This window comes from Poecilia mexicana, unplaced genomic scaffold (genome assembly GCF_051168715.1).
Source record: "Poecilia mexicana isolate PSO_F unplaced genomic scaffold, ASM5116871v1 scaffold_18, whole genome shotgun sequence".
Taxonomy (NCBI): domain Eukaryota; kingdom Metazoa; phylum Chordata; class Actinopteri; order Cyprinodontiformes; family Poeciliidae; genus Poecilia; species Poecilia mexicana.
In genome coordinates, this window is record NW_028263387.1 from 9,298,908 (window position 1) to 9,325,959 (window position 27,052).

The 27,052-nt window shown below is 37.6% G+C and overlaps 1 protein-coding gene across 1 annotated transcript; it reads right to left on the reverse strand.

The window, feature by feature from the left end:
- On the reverse strand, nucleotides 1–26,474 carry LOC148154015 (Fc receptor-like protein 5). Its single transcript, XM_088015433.1, has 7 exons — nucleotides 25,581–26,474; nucleotides 5,098–5,154; nucleotides 4,601–4,852; nucleotides 3,502–3,762; nucleotides 2,488–2,799; nucleotides 1,322–1,588; nucleotides 1–300 (listed from the first exon to the last, which is right to left on the reverse strand). Exons 1-7 carry the CDS (start codon nucleotides 25,615–25,617, stop codon nucleotides 29–31), a joined length of 1,458 nt encoding a protein of 485 aa, XP_087871559.1. The 5' UTR covers nucleotides 25,618–26,474; the 3' UTR covers nucleotides 1–28.
- Nucleotides 26,475–27,052: the final 578 nt, after the last annotated feature.

The following is a 27,052-nucleotide window of genomic DNA, read 5'->3' on the forward strand; positions in this document are numbered from 1 at the left end:
GCAAAATGTTCTTACCGAATAAAACGAATCAAATATTTTCCTCCTCCTCACCTCTAACAGACATCCAGCTCCTTGGTGAATCTTTTCCTGAATGTTGACATTTGTAGAAACCTTCATCTGACTTTGACACTGCAGAGATCTTCAGCTCCCCTCTGCTGTCATTCTGGATGAGTTTATCATTATGATAGAAAAACACATTGGAGAGAAGTTGTTGTTTTTTATCTCTGCAGCTCAGAGTAACAGGATCTCCCACAGTCACAGGTTGAGCAGGGCTCAGCAGGAGAGGAGCAGAATCATCATCTGTGAAACAATCAGAGGATTTTAACACTTAGAGGTTGGTGGGAGCAGAACTAACCATCTTTAAACAAAGTCATGCTTTATCATGTATAATGATAAAGCATTTAATTTTTCTTTGTAGTAAAAATGAAATGAAACACAAATACTTTCTATTTGTTTTGTTGATCACTGGAATCCCTGAAATATATACATTTTTTTATACGCAGGCTTGTTTTATGGCCGTCTATAAGGATCAGCATCACATGATTTGCAAACTCGGACATTTTATCATCAAAAACCTATCTGTGTTTCACTTTAAAGATGAAGTGATAGTTTTATATCACTAAAATAACAACTATGCAGCCAGAGTGACTTCAGTGGTCTTTTGGTAACTCTTTTATGTAATGCATGTGGACGTATGCCAAGCACATGAGGAAGCTAAACTGAAAAAGTAAGTAGATCAATAAACATTCGTCTCTGTCTCTGAGCTCTGATTCAGTTTCTGTGTGTTCTTCCAGTTCCAGATGTTCTACTCACTCAAAGTCAGATTTATCATCAAACCTGAAGAAACTCTGCTCTAGCTCCATCAAATTTCTGCTTCCTGAATACAGAAACGTCTTTGAACAGCTAAACACAGTTCAGACGTCCACCACAAAGGACAAAATTCCTCCACAACTGAAAAATATTCACCTCAAGTCATTGCAAACACTTGTTTGCAGTTAGTGGAGGCCCAACTGGGCACCAGGTTTAGTGGTGAACCACTTTTTCACACAGAGCCTTGAAGGTTTGGATGTTTTTTTTTTTCTTCTTCTTCCTTCATAGTAAACAATTTCAAAACTACATGTTGTGTTTACTTTTTTTTTTAACATGCACTTGATGATTCGAAACATTTAAGTGTGACAAACGGACAAAAACAGTAGCAAATCAGGAAGGGAGCGAGGACTTTATCATACCATTGTATGAAAACAGCATATACCCTGAAACGTACAAATTAGGTAGAAATGTAATGAGAAGGGAAATGAAAAGATGATAAATAACAACCTACACCGTGCAGTGATGTTCACTGCGTTGCTGAACTCTCCTGTTCCAGACTCACACCAGTAAACGCCAGTATGATTCTGGTCCATGACGATGACACACGTAGATCCACTGATCCTGCCCCACTTGGAGCAGTCTGACAGATCTCCTGTTTTTGTAAACCTCCTCACTCTCCACTCAGCAGAGTTTCCCTCACAGCTCAGAGACACAAAGTCAAAGATGAAGTGTTGAACTCTGTCAGGATTCACTGAGAGAGAAGCTGCTGGACGAGGATCTGGAAAACAAAGACAGGATTTCATCTGAGCAAAGAAACGTTAAATACATGATGGTTTGTGCATCTTTCATAATAAAGATCAGGTAATAAACATTTCAATACATTGATCAAACTTTGTTTCTTCTTAAAAATCATAATATTTGAGCAGATCTCAACTAAAAATAAAATCAGACATTTTACAAACAAACGGAATAAATGGTTTTATTCGTCACAATTTGTGAGCTTTTCATTTCGTGTATATAGTACTTCACAGCTTTGTCTTTGTTGTGAAACTGTTTGTTGCCAGCTTAATGACTTTTGACAACTATTCTTTTTGATTGTTTTCAGTTCAGTGGTGATTTATTGAGAGTGGAACAGTGTTGGAGTTTTCTCAGAACTGAGTGAAGATTTTCTGTGGAAGAAATTGCTCCAAGAGCTCAGAAAGTGATTCAAACCTTCATTTTCTTACATCTAATCAATCATAACCCTCTGTACTTCGGTCTGGATCAGCTTAATTACCGATTACCAGCAGTACAAAAACTGAAACCAAAAACAATGATTACTCCAGCTAGCATTAATTGGAGTAATCAAACTGAGTTGTTGTTAAACTGCTCTGTTTAAATAACCTTGAAAGAAGACGTTACCAAATGCTAACAAATGTCTCTGAACCTCATGCCACTAAAAGACAAGAACAAAAAAAAGTCACAGCAAGAATCCAAAGTAACTCATGTTTATTATCTGGTAAAGTATTAAGAATCTGAATCTTATTCCGCCTTTTTGGTTGATTGTTAGAAAACCATGAACCGACAATGTGAAGCATACTCTTGATTCATTTTGAAGATAATGATTAAAGATTCAACATAACTAAATGAAACTGAAATCGTGGCTCCTGTTTATTTATGGCATAGAGAGCAACTGACCTGCAGACCAGACAACCTTTGGTTCACTGTAATCAGTGTAATCTGCTGGTTCTCCTCTTCCTGCTCTGCACACAAATCCTGCTGTGAGAGTCGGTCCATTAACGATGAAGGAGTTCTGCTCAGTCCCACTGGTGCTGCCAGGAAGCAGCTCATAGCTGTAGACTTGCTCGTACCACTTGGATGAATGAGGAACAGCTTTATACCAGTAAAACCTCCATCCTGCATCCGGAGGTTTAATCTTACAGCTCAGAGTCACTGAGGCTCCAGGTCTCAGCCATGATGGAGGCACAAAGAGGAACGGAACAAGTTTACCTGTTGAAATCAAACATTATAAAACATCAATGTTATTATATTAGAATCTCACAACAATTAAAATGTTGTACCTTGAAACGTGTTAGAAATGTAATAATGAATTAAATACTGGCAATGAATACTGAGCTAAGTTTCTTGCTGCAAGTGCTACCAGCAGTGTAACTTGTATTTTGTAATGTGTCAGATACAGTACATAAATAAAATCCCTAAGGTATGTGTTGTCAGAGGTGTAACTGATACAAGCCTCTTTTCTACGCTTTTTGTTTCCTCAGATTTGATCAAAATTTGAGTATTAGAAAAATTTGATTCAATGGTCAAAATGGTCAAATTATATTTTCCCCTCTGCCAACCTGTTTGCTTTCAGTCACAATGACTCAAATCGTCACTGTGAAATACAGACTGGTTTAATCGGGAGACATAAAGGCTGTAAATAAATTCTCCAAAAAAAACTTGATGAATTTGATTCAAACATCTTTATTGCTACATATGGCAGAATAACAGTCAGGATCAAACACTTATCTTAAGTCTGCTAAGCAGTGTGAGACGGACTTCATTTAAAGCATCATGAGTAAAAAATAAACATGTTATTCTGCTCTGGTTAGTTTTACTCTGTTGGTTTTTCTTACAAGCTGCAGCACTGACAAACAAATTCAAGATTCAGAGCTCATTTGTTTTTCATTGATGAACAGAAACTGAACTCACCAATTTCATGAATAATGACCTCTGTGCTGTTTTCAGTGTAGAAAACTGGATCTCCTCTTCCTCCTCTGCAGCTGTACACACCTCCATCTGAGACGATGAAGACTCCGTTTGTTTTATTGATTCTGATAGGCTGATCTGGATCCTGTCTGAACCAGTAAATCTTCCAGCCTTCACCGAGGTCAGAGCAGGTCAGTGTTACACTGCCCCCTGCTGGTATGATCGTATCACTTGCTGTCAGTTTGGCTCTGGGGTTATTTAATGCTGATTGAGGCAAAGACAAAAATAAAGTCATCAAAATTTGACTCGTTTTAGTACAATTCAGTTTCATTTATTCATTTATGCAGCACCACTTCATAACAACCATTAGTCACTTTATTAGACAAACAGGTCCAACTCATATAGAGATCAACGCAATTATTGAATCTTTTACTTTGCCAAAAGGTTGAACTGTTTTTAGTCTAGTGGTGATTTTTCTAAACTTTCAATCAGATGAATTGAACTCAGAGGAACCACAGTGGCCTCCTGGAAAACTGCAGCAGGACCAGAGAATCACAATCAGCTTTTATAGGCTCATTGAAGGATGGAGGGATTTTATATGAGACACAAAACTTTACTAAAATAGAGACAGTATTGTGCAAAAATCTTGGTTTAGCCATCAATTCTCTACACTCTCCTTCCAAGAAAGCAAAAAGTTTTGTCATCTTTAAAAGTGATTGTTTTAGAAATTCCTTCTGACTTTTATAGTAATTTAAGTGTTTTTGGTTTTCTATCAACTTTCTCTTTTTTATTATTAACCACAAACACTTTAATATATTATTCATATTAAACTGAGAATTATTAAAATGTTCCCTGGATTATTTTATTCTTGCAGAAGTTCATTAAGTTTAAACCTTCTAACACTGTTTTACATAGAAAAATCCTCATCTGCACCCAACTGTAGCAACATTTTCCTAAGAAGTTGATCTATGCATGATTTTAGGATGCAGGAAAAGCTGATTTTTAGTTTTTGTGTTCAAAACCTTGAAGTAAAAATACTTCAACAACATAATATTTTAAGAAACCATTAACTGTTTAAATATGAAATAAATAACCTACTTACAAACATTTAATGAGAAATTATCACTCCATTGTGTTTGCCGATTGTTTACTTCTCCACTGCAGCTGTATTTGTTACTGTAAGGTGGTGGGGTCATGTATTCACTGGATTTTGGAACATACAGTAAATCAAATTCTTTCCATAAATACATCCACTCAGTTCCTCCTCCAGTGATCTCACATTTCAGAGTGACTTTCTCTCCTCTGAACATCAGAGACCAGTTGGGTTTCTGGATCACAGTGGGTTTAATGGAAGCTGTTCACATAAAGAAATCTCTGGTTAGAAATATAACAGATAGGATATCTTGCCCTGACAATAATTTATTGTATTCAGTGGTTAATATGACAAAAAATAAATATTTAAAACTGTAAAGTGTAAGTTGACTCTTTTTTTACTAGACAAAAAGTAGTCATAGATAATACAGAAATAAAAAGAATATGTTAAATTCAAAATCTTTAAACTTAAAAAAATAATAATAATTTTCTTTTTTTTTTTTTTACCAGGATCTCGTATGAACATTGCATCTGAGGTCAGTGTAGTTGGTTCCTTTGTGACGTCTGATCAGAATTAGAAAAAAAAAAAAATTGTGTCAAATTATTAAATAATTGGAGTTGCAAATGTCTGTCTGTGGTCTGGGGAAGCTGCATGATAAAAAATAATAATAATTAGATCAGTTTACACATTGAAGTACATTGTAACACCATCAGGAATCACATTAGTTATTTATCTGGAATTAGGATTCTCTGCACATCTTCCTGTAAGTCTAGAGCTTGGAAATGACAGATCAGTTCCAGCAGAAAACTGATTTTGCCAGCAAGTGGAGATTTTAAAACCTTCACACACATGTAAAAATACTACAATAAATCTCCCATTAACTGCAGTCAAACCATACATAAAATGTTTCAAAATGCCCATTTGGTTTGACAAAGAAAAAGCTCTTGCAGTTTCATGCATAATGCAGTCCTCACAATGCATGAGACTGCATTATGTGCACACAAGTTGTATTATGCAACTGCCCAGCGTTTCAGGTTAATCTTGCAGCATCACTGAGGTTTAGTCAGACAGAGAAAACTTCCCCTGCCTCTAGAAGATCTGATATCATCAGCATGTTCCCTTCCAGAGAAACACACTGGATTCATAATTTTATTATATTAGCATAGATAGAGAACTCTGTCTGTAATTGGGGCATGCCATTAGCAATGCATAAGGAGAGCAGTGACTGACCTGCGAAGCAGGTCAGTCACTGCCTCCATGCATTGCATGGCAGGCACCTATTGTTCTTCACCTAATAGAATGTCTCTTTATTGGGGCATGCCATTAGCAATGCATAAGGAGAGCAGTGACTGACCTGCGAAGCAGGTCAGTCACTGCCTCCATGCATTGCATGGCAGGCACCTATTGTTCTACACCCAATAGAACGCCTGGATATTATTATCAGTGAGAATGCATCCAATGCATTCTCACTACTAGTGTTTCTGTTTCCCTTTATTATCAGTGAGAATGCATCCAATGCATTCTCACTACTAGTGTTTCTGTTTCCCTTTATTATTATTATTATTATTATTATATAATGTTCCGTACGTTTTTTGTCGTTTAACTATTTCTACTATCTTTCACTAATTCTACTAATTCATATATCAAAACGTTCAGCTCCTTCAGGAGAATCTTGCTTTATCTTTTGGTAAACTTCACTATTGCACTTTTTGAAATAATTGCCCTTTTGTGCAAATTTATTGCCCCATTCATTCCTATGGTGGAATTCACTAACTGACATCAGTTGCTAGAGTGTACACTCTGGTAACTGACGTTTTTGAACTTTTTCTGCTTTTTGACAAACAAATTGATGCTGTTCTTACATATTTCACTGTAGAGAAATAATTTATGCATTAAAATGTAGCTACGTGTGTCTACTTTATGGAATTATTACTATTATTGCTACAGGTCTTACTGTTTTCTGTCAAATTTCTCTAGAGTACAACCATGTCACACTTTCTCCTATTCTTTCAATGTATTTTTCTCTTGTGCTCTGTTTTTATATGTTTCAGTGCATTCTGCTTGTCTACTTATATGTATGCTTTCAACTTCCACTGGTTTTTAATATCTTTTAGCTTTTCAACTTTTCTGTATGCCTTCAACTTCCACTGGTTTTTAATATCTTTTAACTATTCAACTTTTGTTTATGCCTTCAACTTCCACTGGTTTTTAATATCTTTTAGGTTTTCAACTTTTGTGTATGCTTTCAAATTCCTCTGGTTTTTACTATCTTTAAACTATTCAACTTTTGTGTATGCCTTCAACTTCCACTGGTTTTTAATATCTTTTAGCTATTCAACTTTTGTGTATGCTTTCAACTTCCACTGGTTTTTACTATCTTTTAGCTATTCAACTTTTGTTTATGCTTTCAACTTCCTCTGGTTTTTACTATCTTTTAACTATTCAAGTTTTGTGTATGCCTTCAACTTCCACTGGTTTTTAATATCTTTTAGCTTTTCAACTTTTGTGTATGCCTTCAACTTCCACTGGTTTTACTGTCCTTTAGCTTTCCAACTTTTGTGTATGCCTTCAACTTCCACTGGTTTTTACTATCTTTTAGCTTTTCAACTTTTGTGTATGCCTTCAACTTCCACTGGTTTTTAATTTGTTTTAGCTTTTCAACTTTTGTGTATGCCTTCAACTTCCACTGGTTTTTAATTTCTTTTAGCTTTTCAACTTTTCTGTATGCCTTCAACTTCCACGGGTTTTTAATATCTTTTAGCTATTCAACTTCTGTGTATGCCTTCAACTTCCTCTGGTTTTTACTATCTTTTAACTATTCAACTTTTGTGTATGCCTTCAACTTCCACTGGTTTTTAATTTCTTTTAGCTTTTCAACTTTTCTTTATGCCTTCAACTTCCACTGGTTTTTAATATTTTAGCTATTCAACTTTTGTGTATGCCTTCAACTTCCACTGGTTTTTAATATTTTAGCTTTTCAACTTTTGTGTATGCTTTCAACTTCCTCTGGTTTTTACTATCTTTTAACTATTCAACTTTTGTGTATGCCTTCAACTTCCACTGGTTTTTAATTTCTTTTAGCTTTTCAACTTTTCTGTATGCCTTCAACTTCCACTGGTTTTTAATATCTTTTAGCTATTCAACTTTTGTGTATGCTTTCAACTTCCACTGGATTTTACTATCTTTTAGCTATTCAACTTTTGTGTATGCTTTCAACTTCCACTGGTTTTTAATTTCTTTTAACTATTCAACTTTTGTGTATGCCTTCAACTTCCACTGGTTTTTAATTTCTTTTAGCTTTTCAACTTTTCTGTATGCCTTCAACTTCCACTGGTTTTTAATATATTTTAGCTATTCAACTTTTGTGTATGCTTTCAACTTCCACTGGTTTTTACTATCTTTTAACTATTCAACTTTTGTGTATGCCTTCAACTTCCACTGGTTTTTAATTTCTTTTAGCTTTTCAACTTTTCTGTGTGCCTTCAACTTCCACTGGTTTTACTATCTTTTAGCTATTCAACTTTTGTTTATGCTTTCAACTTCCACTGGTTTTTACTATCTTTTAACTATTCAACTTTTCTGTATGCCTTCAAATTCCACTGGTTTTTACTATCTTTTTGCCTTTCAACTTTTCTGTATGCCTTCAACTTCCACTGGTTTTCCACTGGTTGCATTTCTGCTGCAGTCATTCTGCAAATATGCATTCTCACGGCTGTTTCGCTAGGAACAGCTATTTTTCTAGTTATTATTATTATTATTATATAATGTTCCGTACGTTTTTTGTCGTTTAACTATTTCTACTATCTTTCACTAATTCTACTAATTCATATATCAAAACGTTCAGCTCCTTCAGGAGAATCTTGCTTTATCTTTTGGTAAACTTCACTATTGCACTTTTTGAAATAATTGCCCTTTTGTGCAAATTTATTGCCCCATTCATTCCTATGGTGGAATTCACTAACTGACATCAGTTGCTAGAGTGTACACTCTGGTAACTGACGTTTTTGAACTTTTTCTGCTTTTTGACAAACAAATTGATGCTGTTCTTACATATTTCACTGTAGAGAAATAATTTATGCATTAAAATGTAGCTACGTGTGTCTACTTTATGGAATTATTACTATTATTGCTACAGGTCTTACTGTTTTCTGTCAAATTTCTCTAGAGTACAACCATGTCACACTTTCTCCTATTCTTTCAATGTATTTTTCTCTTGTGCTCTGTTTTTATATGTTTCAGTGCATTCTGCTTGTCTACTTATATGTATGCTTTCAACTTCCACTGGTTTTTAATATCTTTTAGCTTTTCAACTTTTCTGTATGCCTTCAACTTCCACTGGTTTTTAATATCTTTTAACTATTCAACTTTTGTTTATGCCTTCAACTTCCACTGGTTTTTAATATCTTTTAGGTTTTCAACTTTTGTGTATGCTTTCAAATTCCTCTGGTTTTTACTATCTTTAAACTATTCAACTTTTGTGTATGCCTTCAACTTCCACTGGTTTTTAATATCTTTTAGCTATTCAACTTTTGTGTATGCTTTCAACTTCCACTGGTTTTTACTATCTTTTAGCTATTCAACTTTTGTTTATGCTTTCAACTTCCTCTGGTTTTTACTATCTTTTAACTATTCAAGTTTTGTGTATGCCTTCAACTTCCACTGGTTTTTAATATCTTTTAGCTTTTCAACTTTTGTGTATGCCTTCAACTTCCACTGGTTTTACTGTCCTTTAGCTTTCCAACTTTTGTGTATGCCTTCAACTTCCACTGGTTTTTACTATCTTTTAGCTTTTCAACTTTTGTGTATGCCTTCAACTTCCACTGGTTTTTAATTTGTTTTAGCTTTTCAACTTTTGTGTATGCCTTCAACTTCCACTGGTTTTTAATTTCTTTTAGCTTTTCAACTTTTCTGTATGCCTTCAACTTCCACGGGTTTTTAATATCTTTTAGCTATTCAACTTCTGTGTATGCCTTCAACTTCCTCTGGTTTTTACTATCTTTTAACTATTCAACTTTTGTGTATGCCTTCAACTTCCACTGGTTTTTAATTTCTTTTAGCTTTTCAACTTTTCTTTATGCCTTCAACTTCCACTGGTTTTTAATATTTTAGCTATTCAACTTTTGTGTATGCCTTCAACTTCCACTGGTTTTTAATATTTTAGCTTTTCAACTTTTGTGTATGCTTTCAACTTCCTCTGGTTTTTACTATCTTTTAACTATTCAACTTTTGTGTATGCCTTCAACTTCCACTGGTTTTTAATTTCTTTTAGCTTTTCAACTTTTCTGTATGCCTTCAACTTCCACTGGTTTTTAATATCTTTTAGCTATTCAACTTTTGTGTATGCTTTCAACTTCCACTGGATTTTACTATCTTTTAGCTATTCAACTTTTGTGTATGCTTTCAACTTCCACTGGTTTTTAATTTCTTTTAACTATTCAACTTTTGTGTATGCCTTCAACTTCCACTGGTTTTTAATTTCTTTTAGCTTTTCAACTTTTCTGTATGCCTTCAACTTCCACTGGTTTTTAATATATTTTAGCTATTCAACTTTTGTGTATGCTTTCAACTTCCACTGGTTTTTACTATCTTTTAACTATTCAACTTTTGTGTATGCCTTCAACTTCCACTGGTTTTTAATTTCTTTTAGCTTTTCAACTTTTCTGTGTGCCTTCAACTTCCACTGGTTTTACTATCTTTTAGCTATTCAACTTTTGTTTATGCTTTCAACTTCCACTGGTTTTTACTATCTTTTAACTATTCAACTTTTCTGTATGCCTTCAAATTCCACTGGTTTTTACTATCTTTTTGCCTTTCAACTTTTCTGTATGCCTTCAACTTCCACTGGTTTTCCACTGGTTGCATTTCTGCTGCAGTCATTCTGCAAATATGCATTCTCACGGCTGTTTCGCTAGGAACAGCTATTTTTCTAGTCAGTGAGAATGCATTCAATGCATTCTCACTACTAGTGTTTCTGTTTCTCTTTATTATTATTATTATTATTATTCTGTCTTCCGTACGTTTTTTGTCCTTTAACTACTTCTACTATCTTTCACTATTTGTACTAATTCATATATCAAAACGTTCAGCTCCTTCTGGAGATTTATGCTATATCTTTTGGTAAACTTCACTATTGCACTTTTTGAAATAATTGCCCTTTTGTGCAAATTTTTGCCCCATTCATTCCTATGGTGGAATTCACTAACTGACATCAGTTACTAGAGTGTACACTGTAGTAACTGATGTTTTTGAACTTTTTCTGCTTTTTGACAAACAAATTGATGCTGTTCATACATATTTCACTGTAGAGAAATAATTTATGCATTAAAATGTAGCTATGTGTGTCTACTTTATGGAATTATTACTATTATTGCTACAGGTCTTACTGTTTTCTGTCAAACTCTTCTGGAGTACAACCATGTCACACTTTCTCCTATTCTTTCAATGTATTTTTGTCTTGTGCTCTGTTTTAATCTGTTTCTATGCATTCTACAAGTCTGCTTTTCTGTTTTGCCTTCTGGTTCTACTGGTTTCTACTGCCTTCCACTGGTTTTACTACCTTTCACCTTTTCAAGATGAAGATGCCTTCATCTTCCACTGTTTTTATCTCTTTCTGCGCATTCTGCAAGTCTGCTTTTCTGTTTTGCCTTCTGGTTCTACTGGTTTTTACTATCTTCTAATTTCTTCTGCAATTTTTATTCAATTTTAGCAATTAATATATAAAAATGTTCTGCTTCTTCTGATCCTTTTTGCTTTTGGTTTTGCTGTTTTACTAATTCAAATATTTCTGGTTTTTCTGCTTCCCTTAATGTAAGCTTTTTGCTCTTTCACTGTTAAACTGTTTCAACTATTTATGGTTTTGCACTAATTTCCTCTTGTGCTAATTATGATATTTTTACGCTGTTTCACTTTTTGACTTTTCAAATAATTCATGTTGCACAAAAACTTCTGCTTCTTCAGCTGAAATCTGCAAAACCTTTACTAAGTTTCACTCCTTCAAATATTTCTGGATCTGTACTAATTTGATAGATAGATAGTAGATAGATTCTCACGGGGAAACCGTGAGAGTACAACTCAAACCAAGTCTTTCTCGCTCTCTGTATAAGAGCAGCTACTGTATTGCCAACTCGCTGTTACCGTCTCTTACTCTGCAGTTGTGCAGTCACACTGTCTGGGTTCATGAGCGCCCCCGGCGATGAGACTCGAGAACTGCCTGCCTCACTCCGCATCTGTTCTCCGTCGTTTATGATCGCTCCTCATCACACAAATCACGTTACACACTCAGTTGGTGACAATAAAAACACAGTACATTAAATACATAAGCTAAATTATGGAAAATCAGTTCATGAATTAAATGTTTTAACCATTTTATTGGCAACGTACAGACAGAAGGAGCATGGCAACCGGTGCAGTTAGCGAGAGGTTGTGCAATCACAGGTGAGGCTCAGCTCGCTGCTGCCTCACAGCACATCACTGATTATCTATCTATCTATCTATCTATCTATCTATCTATCTATCTATCTATCTATCTATCTATAGCCATAAAAAAATCGCTGTTCTTGACATTACAAATAAAAAAACTAAGTTATACAAAAAATTTGATGTTCTCTCATCAAATTTGTAATGTCAAGAACAGCGATTTCTATCTAGATAGATAGATAGATAGATAGATAGATAGATAGATAGATAGATAGATATTAGTGACTTGCGGTGAGGTTCATACCTGGTGAGGCACCGACTTATTTATAATCGGATTTACAAATCTAGACCCCCTGCATGTTATTGTTTACATAAGGAAATTTCTCGCATGCTACAATGCTGGAGGGCAAAAAGGCTTTTCCTTTACATTCCATTCATGATTCCGTGATCTCAATCAAACTTAGACATGTAGATATTATTAATTCCGTGCTGTGCTTAAAAGAAAAGGGAGAAACCGCAAAGTACCACTGAAAACCACGTCTTTCTCACTCTCTGTATCAGCACAACTACTGCGTGGCTAGCTCGCTGTTCGGCTCGCTGTTACCATCTCTTACTCTGCAGTTGTGCAGTCACAATGTCTGGGTTCATGAGCGCCCCCAGCGATGAGGCATGAGAACTGCCTGCCTCACTCATCTGTTCTCTGCCGTTTATGATCGCTCCTCATCACACAAATCACGTTACACACTTAGTTGGTGACAATAAAAACACATTACATTAAATACATAAGCTAAATTATGGAAAATAAGTTCATACATGTTTTTAACCATTTTATTGGCGACGTACAGACAGGAGGAGCTGCTCTCATAGAATGGCAACCGGTGCTCTTAGCGAGAGGTTGCGCAATCACAGGTGAGGCTCAGCTCGATGCTGCCTCACCGACTTCGCTTCCAAGCATTTTAATGGGAAAATTCAGCGATTTTGAAGAAAAAACATCATCATATTTTAGTCAAATGATAAATAGGGACTTTATAGGACAAACCACAGGGTGAAAAAATCTTTATAAATGATGTTATTGTTATATATTATTTTTCCATGATGACAGGTGTGGCTCTGGCTCTCCTGCCTCATCTGACAGCACATCACTGATTTTATATCTATCTATCTACCTATCTATCTATATATATATATACAGACCATAATTTAGCTAACTATGGTCTTTTTTATGCTCTGTTTCACTTTTTGACTTTTTCAAATAATTCAGGTTGCACACAAACTTCTGCGTCTTCAGCTGAATTCTGCAACACCTTTGCTAAGTTCCACTACTGGGCAAAGGATTTTTACAATATATGACTGTAGCTTTCTTATGCTTTTTTCCTACTTCTTATTCTTTGTTCTCAAATTTTTCTTGCATTTCTGCTGCAGTCATTCTGCAAATATGCATTCTCACGGCTGTTTCGCTAGGAACAGCTATTTTTCTAGTTATTATAACAACTTCTTCCATTACCGTTAATGCGGCTCGTACCGCTGCGTGCCCACCCACAAAAGTGGTATCAAAACGTGTGTCTCGATCCCGGCATTGGAGCTATTACTTTTATTGGGGATCGGAGTTACGACGGCGACGTAAAAAGCGAAAAACGAGCGAAATTTCCAACTGCCGAAACCTTAGAGTGTAACTGAAACCAACTGCCGCTTTTTAGAGTGAGAAAAAGAGTGGAATTTTGACCCCAAAATAATTTTGAAATCGCTCTCATGGGTGCAAAAATTGCTCTATTGGTATGAAAGTCGGTCATGACATTGATACGAATGCCTGCTCCGGTAAAATGTTTTCAAAATTTCCCTAGGGCTTATGGTTTTCGGTCCAGGTGCTTCAGAGCAAAGTTTTGGGACAGGATAACTGACGCTCCTCTCCAGTGTTTTACATACATTTCTGAAAAATCTCTGAGCTCAGCGCACACCATTTTTCTCTCATCACTGCAATTACTGTGATTGAGCTACAGATATGAATCGCGGTAATAGATGAGATGAGAAATAGCCCTCTCATATGCTTCAAACGGTTTTTGGATCGGACTTACGGAACCCGAACGGGAAGCAGTCGTTCGGACTGCTTTTTCCATTAAAACTGACTGGGTGTCTCATAAAGATAGATAAGTCTGACACACACAGGGCACTTTCATCACTATAGCAACAGAATGCAGAGAGGGAGAACTGCTGGGGTTTGGACTACAAAGACTCTGTAGTTCTAAATATGGCGGAACACTTTAATGCAGAGGGCAGAGCAGAAGGTCAGAACTACAACATGGCGGAACACTCAATTATTACAGAGGAGGCCTGAGCTGGCAGTTAGAACTACTTCCTGTTTTGGGCATTATACAGGTGGATTAACCAAACCACTGTTACACATTGGATTAGTGTGGTTATGAAAATTAAGTTTACTGAAAGTTTCAAAATAAAACTCTGAAAATTGCACTGACAAAAGTGCATCGCCGTAGGCGATGCAAAAATGAAAATCTTTTTTTTATGTTTTTTTTCTCAGGATAGTGAACTGCCTTGCGCAGCAAGGCAGTTCATTAACATTAGCATTTCATGGTTGTCTTAAAGATTGCAACAGAATCCAGAGAAAGGCTGCTGGTTTGGACTACAAACCAGCAGCCATAACTGCCATAACTGTAGTTCTATCTATGGCCAAGACTCAGTTAAAATAGAGGCCTGACCAGCATGTCAGAACTACAACATGGCGGAACACTCAATTATTACAGAGGAGGAGTTGGCTGGTATTATAAACAACTTGTGCTTTGAGCATTATATAACTGATTTAACCTGATCACTATTACACATGAAATTAGTGTGGCAATTTCAAATGAAGCTTATTGAAATTTTTCAAAATAAAAGCCTTGACAATTTTTACATCATGTAATTGCTCTTTTTACATACATTTCTGCAAAAAGTTCTGAGCTCAGCGCACACCATTTTTCTCTCATCACTGCAATTACTGTGAATGAGCTACAGATATGAATCGCGGTACTAAATGAGACGACAAATAGCCCTCTCATACGCTTCAAACGGTTTTCGAATACGTATCACGGTTCCCGAATGGAAAGGAGTTGTTCGAACAGCTTTTTGGAGTGAAACTGGCTGGCTCAAACAGATAGAATTGTTTCTCCCCCTGTCTGGAGAAACACAGGGGGAGGCTTGGTCACTATAGCAACAGAACACAGACAAAAGCCAAACTGCTCCTTAGGACTACAAAAACACCATCTTTGTAGTTCTAAACACGATGGAACACTTTACTACAGAGGCCTGAGCAGAAGGTCGGAAGGTCAACATGGTGGAACCCTCAATCATTACAAAGGAGGGCTGAGCTGGCAGTTAAGAAGTAAATAATGGTGGAACTCTGACTTATTACAGAAAGAAGGTGAGCAGAATGTTATAACTACAGACAGGGCAGAATGTTCTGGGCATTATATATAAACTGGTTTAACCCAACCACTGTTAGATATTGGATTAGTGTGGCCATTTAAAATGAAGCTTACTGAAAATTTCAAAATAAAAGCCTGAATATTCCTCTTGGGCCTTTATTATGTTTTTCTCTCAGGTTAGTGCAGAGACAACTACAGATTTAAATCGTGTTTCCATCGGAGACAAGAAATTGCCCTCTTATATGCTTCAAAAAGTTTTCGGATTGCTCTTATGGATGCTGAACAGTAAGCCGCTTTGATCAGAAAAACTAACTGCTTCAAACAGTTAGAATTCTCTCTCCCTGTGTGTCTCACTAACATGATAGTTGAGCTGCTCTTTAGAACTACAATGACTGAAGGTCAGAACTACAACATGGCGGAACTTTCAGATACCACAGATTAGGGCTGAACTGGCATTTAGAACTACTTGCTGTTTTGGGCATTATATAGTTGGATTAACCCAACCACTGTTACACATTTTATTGCTGTGGTCAATTAAAATGAAGCTTAATGAAAATTTCAAAATAAAAGCCTTGATATTTTTCACATCAGCTTTGGGCTTTATGTGAAATGTTTAAACAAACTACTTTTACACATTGAATTGGTGTGGTGGTTAAAATGAAGCCTACTGAAAGTTTCAAAATAAAAGTCTGCATATTCCTCTCATGCTAGTGCAACGCCGTAGGCGTTGCAATAATATTAAGCTTTTTTCGCATTTTTTTTCCTCAGGATAGTGAACTGCCTTGCGCAGCAAGGCAGTTCATTAACATTAGCACAAGTTTAGCATTTTACTGCCCCCACTAGTGCACTGCCTTGCTGCGCAAGGCAGTGCACATCCTAACATCCTACATGAATATTAGTCTTCACGCTAATATTAGCATTTTGGCTTATGCATTAATTTCAACATACTGAATGGTACAGGTGCAGTTTAGTCAACATGTTTCTGACTCACCACAGGTTATTGACTACATTGAAGCTTTCTTTAGCATTAATGCTAATTTTTTGCATTAGAACGCTTGATTAAAAACCGACGGGCACACTTTGGCATGCCCCTTAAAATTTCTGCGGAATTTTCTAGTTGGGGCATGCCATTAGCAATGCATAAGGAGAGCAGTGACTGACCTGCGAAGCAGGTCAGTCACTGCCTCCATGCATTGCATGGCAGGCACCTATTGTTCTTCACCTAATAGAATGTCTCTTTATTTATATATATCTTTATTTTTCTTCCATTACCGTTAATGCGGCTCGTACCGCTGCGTGCCCACCCACAAAAGTGGTATCAAATCGTGCGGCTCGATGCCGAGAAGGGAGCTATTATTTTTATTGGGGATCGGAGTTACGATGGCGACGTAAAAAGCGAAAAACGAGCGAAATTTCCAACTGCCGAAACGCAGAGTGTAACTGACACCAACTGCCGCTTTTTTAGAGTGAGAAACAGGGTGGAATTTTGACCCCAAAATAATTTTGAAATCGCTCTCATAGGTGCAAAAATTGCTCTATTGGTATGAAAGTCGGTCATGACATTGATACGAATGCCTGCTCCGGTAAAATGTTTTCAAAATTTCCCTAGGGCTTACGGTTTTCGGTCTAGGTGCTTCAGAGCAAAGTTTTGGGACAGGATAACTGACGCTCCTCCCCAGTGTTTTACATACATTTCTGAAAAATCTCTGAGCTCAGCGCACACCATTTTTCTCTCATCACTGCAATTACTGTGATTGAGCTACAGATATGAATCGCGGTAATAGATGAGATGACAGATAGCCCTCTCATATGCTTCAAACGGTTTTTGGATCGGCCTTACGGATCCTGAACGGGAAGCAGTCGTTCGGACTGCTTTTTTCATTAAAACTGACTGGGTGTCTCATAAAGATAGATAAGTCTGACACACACAGGGCACTTTCATCACTATAGCAACAGAATGCAGAGATAGGGAGGACTGCTGGGGTTTGGACTACAAATACTCTGTAGTCCTAAGAATGGCGGAACACTTTAATACAGAGGGCAGAGCAGAAGGTCAGAACTACAACATGGCGGAACACTCAATTATTACAGAGGAGGCCTGAGCTGGCAGTTAGAACTACTTCCTGTTTTGGGCATTATACAGATGGATTAACCAAACCACTGTTACACATTGGATTAGTGTGGTTATGAAAATTAAGTTTACTGAAAGTTTCAAAATAAAACTCTGAAAATTGCACTGACAAAAGTGCATCGCCGTAGGCGATGCAAAAATGAAAATCTTTTTTTTATGTTTTTTTTCTCAGGATAGTGAACTGCCTTGCGCAGCAAGGCAGTTCATTAACATTAGCATTTCATGGTTGTCTCAAAGATTGAAATCCTTCCCCAGCTTTCTGTCTCACACACACAGCAGTTGGCTGAGGGCCAATCGCTACAGCAACAGAATCCAGAGAAAGGGAAATCTGCTGGTTTGGACTACAAACCAGCAGCCATAACTGCCATAACTGTAGTTCTATCTATGGCCAAGACTCAGTTAAAACAGAGGCCTGAGCAGCATGTCAGAACTACAACATGGCGGAACACTCAATTATTACAGAGGAGGAGTTGGCTGGTATTCTGAACTACTTGTGCTTTGAGCATCATATAACTGATTTAACCCGATCACTATTACACATGAAATTAGTGTGACCATTTCAAATGAAGCTTATTGAAAATTTTCAAAATAAAAGCCTTGACAATTTTTACATCATGTAATTGCTCTTTTCACATACATTTCTGCAAAAAGTTCTGAGCTCAGCGCACACTATTTTTCTCTCATCACTGCAATTACTGTGAATGAGCTACAGATATGAATCGCGGTACTAAATGAGACGACAAATAGCCCTCTCATATGCTTCAAACGGTTTTCGAATACGTATCACGGTTCCCGAATGGAAAGGAGTTGTTCGGACAGCTTTTTGGAGTGAAACTGGCTGGCTCAAACACATAGAATTGTTTCTCCCCCTGTCTGGAGAAACACAGGGGGAGGCTTGATCACTATAGCAACAGAACACAGACAAAAGCCAAACTGCTCCTTAGGACTACAAAAACGCCATCTTTGTAGTTCTAAACACGATGGAACACTTTACTACAGAGGCCTGAGCAGAAGGTCGGAAGGTCAACATGGTGGAACCCTCAATCATTACAAAGGAGGGCTGAGCTGGCAGTTAAGAAGTACATAATGGTGGAACTCTGACTTATTACAGAAAGAAGGTGAGCAGAATGTTATAACTACAGACAGGGCAGAATGTTCTGGGCTTTATATATAAACTGGTTTAACCCAACCACTGTTAGACATGGGATTAGTGTGGCCATTTAAAATGAAGCTTACTGAAAATTTCAAAATAAAAGCCTGAATATTCCTCTCAGGCCTTTATTATGTTTTTCTCTCAGGTTAGTGCAGAGACAACTACAGATTTAAATCACTGCCCTCTTATATGCTTCAAAAAGTTTTCGGATTGCTCTTATGGATGCTGAACAGTAAGCCGCTTTGAAACTAACTGCTTCAAACTGTTAGAATTCTGTCTCTCCCTGTGTGTCTCACTAACATGATAGTTGAGCTGCTCTTTAGAACTACAATGACTGAAGGTCAGAACTACAACATGGCGGAACTCTCAGATACCACAGATTAGGGCTGAACTGGCATTTAGAACTACTTGCTGTTTTGGGCATTATATAGTTGGATTAACCCAACCACTGTTACACATTTTATTGCTGTGGTCAATTAAAATGAAGCTTAATGAAAATTTCAAAATAAAAGCCTTGATATTTTTCACATCAGCTTTGGGCTTTATGTGAATGGTTTAAACAAACTACTGTTACACATTGAATTGGTGTGGTGGTTAAAATGAAGCCTACTGAAAGTTTCAAAATAAAAGTCTGCATATTCCTCTCATGCTAGTGCAACGCCGTAGGCGTTGCAATAATATTAAGCTTTTTTCGCATTTTTTTCCTCAGGATAATGAACTGCCTTGCGCAGCAAGGCAGTTCATTAACATTAGCACAAGTTTAGCATTTTACTGCCCCCACTAGTGCACTGCCTTGCGCAGCAAGGCAGTGCATTAGCATTAGCATTAGTCTTTTCCCTAAAGGTAGCTATTAGCTAATTTTCTTACTTATTAGCGATGTTCAGTATACTGAATGGAGTAAATCAATGACAGAAAACATGCTAGTGATGCCACACATCCTACATGAATATTAGTCTTCACGCTAATATTAGCATTTTGGCTTATGCATTAATTTCAACATACTGAATGGTACAGGTACAGTTTAGTCAACATGTTTCTGACTCGCCACAGGTTATTGACTACATTGCAGCTTTCTTTAGCATAAATGCTAATTTTTTGCATCAGAATGCTTGATTAAAAACCGACGGGCACACTTTGGCATGCCCCTTAAAATTTCTGTGGAATTTTCTAGTTGGGGCCTGCCATAAGCAATGCATAGGGAGAGCAGTGACTGACCTGCGAAGCAGGTCAGTCACTGCCTCCATGCATTGCATGGCAGGCACCTATTGTTCTACACCCAATAGAATGTCTCTTTATTTATTTATATCTTTATTTTTCTTCCATTACCGTTAATGCGGCTCGTACCGCTGCGTGTACCCCCACAAAAGTGGTATCAAATCGTGCGGCTCCATGCCGAGAAGGGAGCTATTACTTTTAGTGGGATTCTGTGTAAAAATGAGGACATAAATTAAAAAAAACGAAAAAACTTTAATCTGAGGAACTCGCAGCATCACTAAGATTTCTCTCTGAAACACACACACAGGACAGTGGAGGTCAGACTCCAAAACTCTTTTTAACTCCCCCTCACAGGCACAAATAGCAGCCTATTGATGTCAAACTTGGTCATGACATAGATACACATGCCTGCTCCTGTAAAATGTTTTCAAAATTTTCCTAGGGCTTATAGTTTTTTGTCAGGGTCTTGTAGACCGACGTTAAGTGTCTCACAAGTATAGAAACCAGCCTGTCTGAAAGAGAGTGCCAGCCCAGGTGCAGATCATTAATTACCATAGCAACGGGTCCTAGACAGAGGCAGGGAGTATTCCCACAGCGCTGAATCAGATCTCACAATGCATTGTGGGAAGAATACATATTTCGTGTGACTATTCATGTTTTGCTTACATAAAATTAATACTTGTCTGAATTTTTGAGTGTAAATTAAAATCTTTACTAAGAAAATTGAAATAGTTTTTAGAAATTAACTATTACCAACTTTCTTCATGTTTTTTATTTTGGACCATGAGTAAGAACCACATGTGCGAAGCTTATAGTCGTCGGTCTCAGATTGAATTTCACTGACTTGGGGTTTATATTCTGCTTCCCAATGGTGACTCATATTGTCATAATAAACCTGACAATATTTACAGTTACTGTGTTCTAGTGGTGGGATAAGTATGTCAGACATGCATTCATTTTTTTTCACGGCTAATTTGAAACGCTGGGGTTAAAGCGGAGGCCACACTTGGCAGGCCCCTTAAAATTTCTGTGGAATTTTCTAGTTTATATCTTTATTTTTCTTCCATTACCGTTAATGCGGCTCGTACCGCTGCGTGCCCACCCACAAAAGTGGTATCAAATCGTGCGGCTCGATGCCGAGAAGGGAGCTATTATTTTTATTGGGGATCGGAGTTACGATGGCGACGTAAAAAGTGAAAAACGAGCGAAATTTCCAACTGCCGATCCTAGATGAATCTTAGAGTGTAACTGACACCAACTGCCGCTTTTTTAGAGTGAGAAAAAGAGTGGAATTTTGACCCCAAAATAATTTTGAAATCGCTCTCATGGGTGCAAAAATTGGTCTATCGGTATGAAAGTCGGTCATGACATTGATACGAATGCCTGCTCCGGTAAAATGTTTTCAAAATTTTCCTACGACTTACGGTTTTCGGTCCAGGTGCTTCAGAGCAAAGTTTTGGGGCAGGACTAACTGACGCTCCTCCCTACTGTTTTACATATATTTCTGAAAAATCTCTGAGCTCAGCACACACCATTTTTCTCTCATCACTGCAATTACTGTGAATAAGCTACAGATATGAATCGCGGTACTAAATGAGACGACAAATAGCCCTCTCATATGCTTCAAACGGTTTTTGGATCGGGCTTACGGATCCTGAACGGGAAGCAGTTGTTCGGACTGCTTTTTTCATTAAAACTGAGTGGGTGTCTCATAAAGATAGATAAGTCTGACACACACAGGGCAGTTTCATCACTATAGCAACAGAATACAGAGATAGGGAGAACTGCTGGGGTTTGGACTACAAACCAGCAGCCATAACTGCCATAACTGTAGTTCTATCTATGGCAAAGACTCAGTTAAAACAGAGGCCTGAGCAGCATGTCAGAACTACAACATGGCGGAACACTCAATTATTACAGAGGAGGGCTGAGCTGGCAGTTAGAACAACTTGCTGTTTTTGGCATTATACAGGTGGATTAACCAAATCACTGTTACACATTGGATTAGTGTGGTTATGAAAATTAAGTTTACTGAAAGTTTCAAAATAAAACTCTGCAAATCCCACTCACGAAAGTGCACCGCCACAGGCGGTGCAATGATATAAATCTTTTTTTATGTTTGTTTTCTCAGGATAGTGAACTGCCTTGCGCAGCAAGGCAGTTCATTAACATTAGCACTTCATGAGTGTCTCAAAGACAGAAATCCTTCCCCAGCTTTCTGTCTCTCTCACACAGCAGTTGGCTGAGGGCCAATCGCTATAGCAACAGAATCCAGACAAAGGCAGCCATAACTGCCATCTCTGTAGTTCTATTTATGGCAAAGACTCAGTTAAAACAGAGGCCTGAGCAGCATGTCAGAACTACAACATGGCGGAACACTCAATTATTACAGAGGAGGGCTGAGCTGGCAGTTAGAACTACTTCCTGTTTTGGGCTTTATACAGGTGGATTAACCAAACCACTGTTACACATTGGATTAGTGTGGTTATGAAAATTAAGTTTACTGAAAGTTTCAAAATAAAACTCTGAAAATTGCACTGACAAAAGTGCATCGCCGTAGGCGATGCAAAAATGAAAATCTTTTTCTTATGTTTTTTTTCTCAGGATAGTGAACTGCCTTGCGCAGCAAGGCAGTTCATTAACATTAGCATTTCATGGTTGTCTCAAAGATTGAAATCCTTCCCCAGCTTTCTGTCTCACACACACAGTAGTTGGCTGAGGGCCAATCGCTAGAGCAACAGAATCCAGAGAAAGGCAAATCTGCTGGTTTGGACTACAAACCAGCAGCCATAACTGCCATAACTGTAGTTCTATCTATGGCCAAGACTCAGTTAAAACAGAGGCCTGAGCAGCATGTCAGAACTACAACATGGTGGAACACTCAATTATTACAGAGGAGGAGTTGGCTGGTATTATAAACAACTTGTGCTTTGAGCATTTTATAACTGATTTAACCTGATCACTATTACACATGAAATTAGTGTGGCAATTTCAAATGAAGCTTATTGAAGATTTTCAAAATAAAAGCCTTGACAATTTTTACATCATGTAATTGCTCTTTTTACATACATTTCTGAAAAAGTTCTGAGCTCAGCGCACACCATTTTTCTCTCATCACTGCAATTACTGTGAATGAGCTACAGATATGAATCGCGGTACTAAATGAGACGACAAATAGCCCTCTCATATGCTTCAAACGGTTTTCGAATACGTATCACGGTTCCCGAATGGAAAGGAGTTGTTCGGACAGCTTTTTGGAGTGAAACTGGCTGGCTCAAACACATAGAATTGTTTCTCCCCCTGTCTGGAGAAACACAGGGGGAGGCTTGGTCACTATAGCAACAGAACACAGACAAAAGCCAGACTGCTCCTTAGGACTACAAAAACGCCATCTTTGTAGTTCTAAACACGATGGAACACTTTACTACAGAGGCCTGAGCAGAAGGTCGGAAGGTCAACATGGTGGAACCCTCAATCATTACAAAGGAGGGCTGAGCTGGCAGTTAAGAAGTACATAATGGTGGAACTCTGATTTATTACAGAAAGAAGGTGAGCAGAATGTTATAACTACAGACAGGGCAGAATGTTCTGGGCTTTATATCTAAACTGGTTTAACCCAACCACTGTTAGACATGGGATTAGTGTGGCCATTTAAAATGAAGCTTACTGAAAATTTCAAAATAAAAGCCTGAATATTCCTCTCAGGCCTTTATTATGTTTTTCTCTCAGGTTAGTGCAGAGACAACTACAGATTTAAATCGTGGTTCCATCGGAGACAAGAAATTGCCCTCTTATATGCTTCAAAAAGTTTTCGGATTGCTCTTATGGATGCTGAACAGTAAGCCGCTTTGATCAGAAAAACTAACTGCTTCAAAGAGTTGCTGCACTCCTCTCATGCTAGTGCAACGCCGTAGGCGTTGCAATAATATTAAGCTTTTTTCGCATTTTTTTTCCTCAGGATAGTGAACTGCCTTGCTGCGCAAGGCAGTTCATTAACATTAGCACAAGATTGTGCACAACATTAGCACAAACTTTAGCATTTTACTGCCCCCACTAGTGCACTGCCTTGCGCAGCAAGGCAGTGCACATCCTAACATCCTAACATCCTACATGAATATTAGTCTTCACGCTAATATTAGCATTTTGGCTTATGCATTAATTTCAACATACTGAATGGTACAGGTGCAGTTTAGTCAACATGTTTCTGACTCACCACAGGTTATTGACTACATTGAAGCTTTCTTTAGCATTAATGCTAATTTTTTGCATTAGAACGCTTGATTAAAAACCGACGGGTACACTTTGGCATGCCCCTTAAAATTTCTGCGGAATTTTCTAGTGTTTCCTGTTACACCCCAATCATCTGTCCTGTAATTTCTTCTTTAATGCTAATTGAATAGTTTCAATTGGATGAAACTATTTTATTTATTTTGAGACTTTTTGTCTGGTTTTAAAGAATATAAAGCTCTGTTAGGGTTTGTAGTGTTCACCTTCGACTCATTTGGTGTTGTGTGTAACGACTGTGCTAAGCTCCGCCCACTAAATTGTGTGACCAATACGCTTGTAATTATCATGTCTTGTTTTATTTTTTCTTCTTCTGTAGTTTCACTTTCCCGCTGTGGGAATTGGATGCAGACATCTTCCTGTGTCACTTCCTGTCTGAGGCCCACACCACAGCTGATTGGATAATCACTTGATGGCTCCACCAATCCCAGAGGGGGGCTCCCTATTTAAACCCCAAGTTCCTCACAGAAATGGTGGCTGTTTAGTTGTTTGAAGTTCTTGCCTCTTTGCTGGGTGATAAATAAGTACAGGTATAAGAAATAAGTTATTTTGTTGTCAATCTTAACTTTTTGCCTTCAGACCACAGACAGCAAATGGTGCTGAAGAAAGACAATGTTTCAACTTTTGCTAAGAAGCACAAACATTTCTCCTCTAAGTTTCCACATGTGAATTTTCAGTTAAACATCTTAAAACCATGGTAACTCCAAATAATGAAGATACAAGGGCAGCCATTAATAAACACATTGCACAGTTTGTGCTTGAAACCAGAATGTTGCTGACTTGACTTTTTTACTGATAAGGCTCTGTCTACTTCTGCTTTATTTGGTCTGTTGTTCTGACCCCCTCTGACCTGATGAGATGATCAAATGGAAAAACAAAATCATCTGCTATTAGTATTTTGTGTTTGAAGATCTTTCATTCAACACAAGTGAATCCAGTGTTGATCAATTAGTCTGATACTCTAACAAGTAGAACTGATAAACAATATACATTCAATTTAAACATATAAAAAGCTGGTTAATTATGTACATATTGGAAACTGAACAAAAAACAAAAGATTCTCACCATCAACATGCGCATATGTAAGGGTGCTGAGAACTGCAATAAGTGAAAGCTGAACAGATTTGATCAAAATGACAGAAACATTTAAAACAATCTTTAACCACAGACACATTTCAGGTAAAACTGCTTTGGTTTTATAAAAGAAGGCAGAGAGACAAAATATATGAAACCAAAAAACATTCATAGAGGTAATGTATGGTCAGAGTTAATCGTAGAAAACACAAGATGAAACAGATCAAACAGTGTTAAACTCTATTTCCATCATGCAGAATCATTTTTGATCATTGAACAGAATATTAGTGGTTTACTTACAGAAAAATCCCAGCATGCAGAGCAGAGCGTTCCTCATCCTCACATCCAGACCTTCTGCTCATCAGAAAGGTTTCTGCGTTGTTTTAACTATTAACTCTTTTGCTGATTGTCGCTGCAAACATCAGAGAGTCGACCACAGCTGCTACGTGCTCACGACTGGCACAGTGAGGAATAGACCGTTTATAATGGAAATGCTCGCTACCTGGTATAAACCCGAACTGCACATTAACTGGTTAGTGTGCAACTTGCCAGTTACTTAAACTCATAAAAGCAAGCCGATACTCCAAACCGATACCACTTTTCTGCTGGACTTTCCGCCTGCATGTAATTCAAAGGTTTAACGACACTTCCTACCACATGGTGCTGGTAAGACACCAACGAGTTATTTGCTGATCCTCAAAAAAAGAAAGGAAACAAAACAGAAGAAAAAGGGAGAGATTACATAATGATAGGAGGCAAAAATATCCATAATTTGGAGCAGAGGTCAAGTTAGACTTTTTATTTGTCTCTTATTTTGACTAATGTGCCGCCATCAGCTGTGAGACAGCGTACAGATCAGAGATAATACTCTGACAAAAATTGTTCGTATAATGAGCGATTTTGTGACCTTCACCATGTTCTCCAGGTAAAAAGTTGAAACTGTCTGCACTTTTGAAAGGTTTTACGTTTCATTGGAAATCTAAATTCAGACATATTTTATGTAAATATTGCCAAAAAAACAAATAAACAAAAAAAACATGTCTCTCCATAAACTGCTGGTATAACAACAGACAGTGTAACCAACGGCAACACATTCCAAAGATGAAGGAAACCTCTGTGATGTCACAGCCAGAGTCATGCTTGTGATGTCATCAGCTCTGTATGTTTGTAACAAACTTCTACCTTCTTGTCTTTGCTTGCTACACCACTGACGAGTTCAGACATACGCAAAGCAATTCAGGAGTTGTGAGATTTGAAAAATCATTGTTTGGAAAAACATGTCCAATCAAAAGCAACAGCGCTGCAACGGTGGGAGGAAACCCCAGCCGTGTGATCAACATCAGCAACCTTTGCAGGAGAACAGACCGGCTCCTGCTGGCGTCCAGGAGAACCAAAGGTTGGCCTCCATCCAGAGAGACCTGGAGAATACTAAAGCTGAGCTGAAGAAGCAGAGGAAACTTAAAGAGATGTTCGCCAGCCAGCTCAAAGAGATGGAAAAAGACCTGATGGCAGCAGAGGAGCACCAATCTAAACAAGAAGACGACAGAATCAATCAGGCCCAACAAATTGTAGAAGATTTGAGAGCGGAGAAAGATAAACTCCAAGAGAAAATGTCCTGCCTGGAGGAAATGAATGAACTTCTGAAGAGTCAGCTGGAGCAGATAAACATTTCATACCGAGAACTGAACTGGAGATACGAATCAGACGTTTCTGCTTTGAGGCAGCAAATGAATCGTGAGAAAGAAGTCAGTTTAGAAAAAACAAAGAATGAC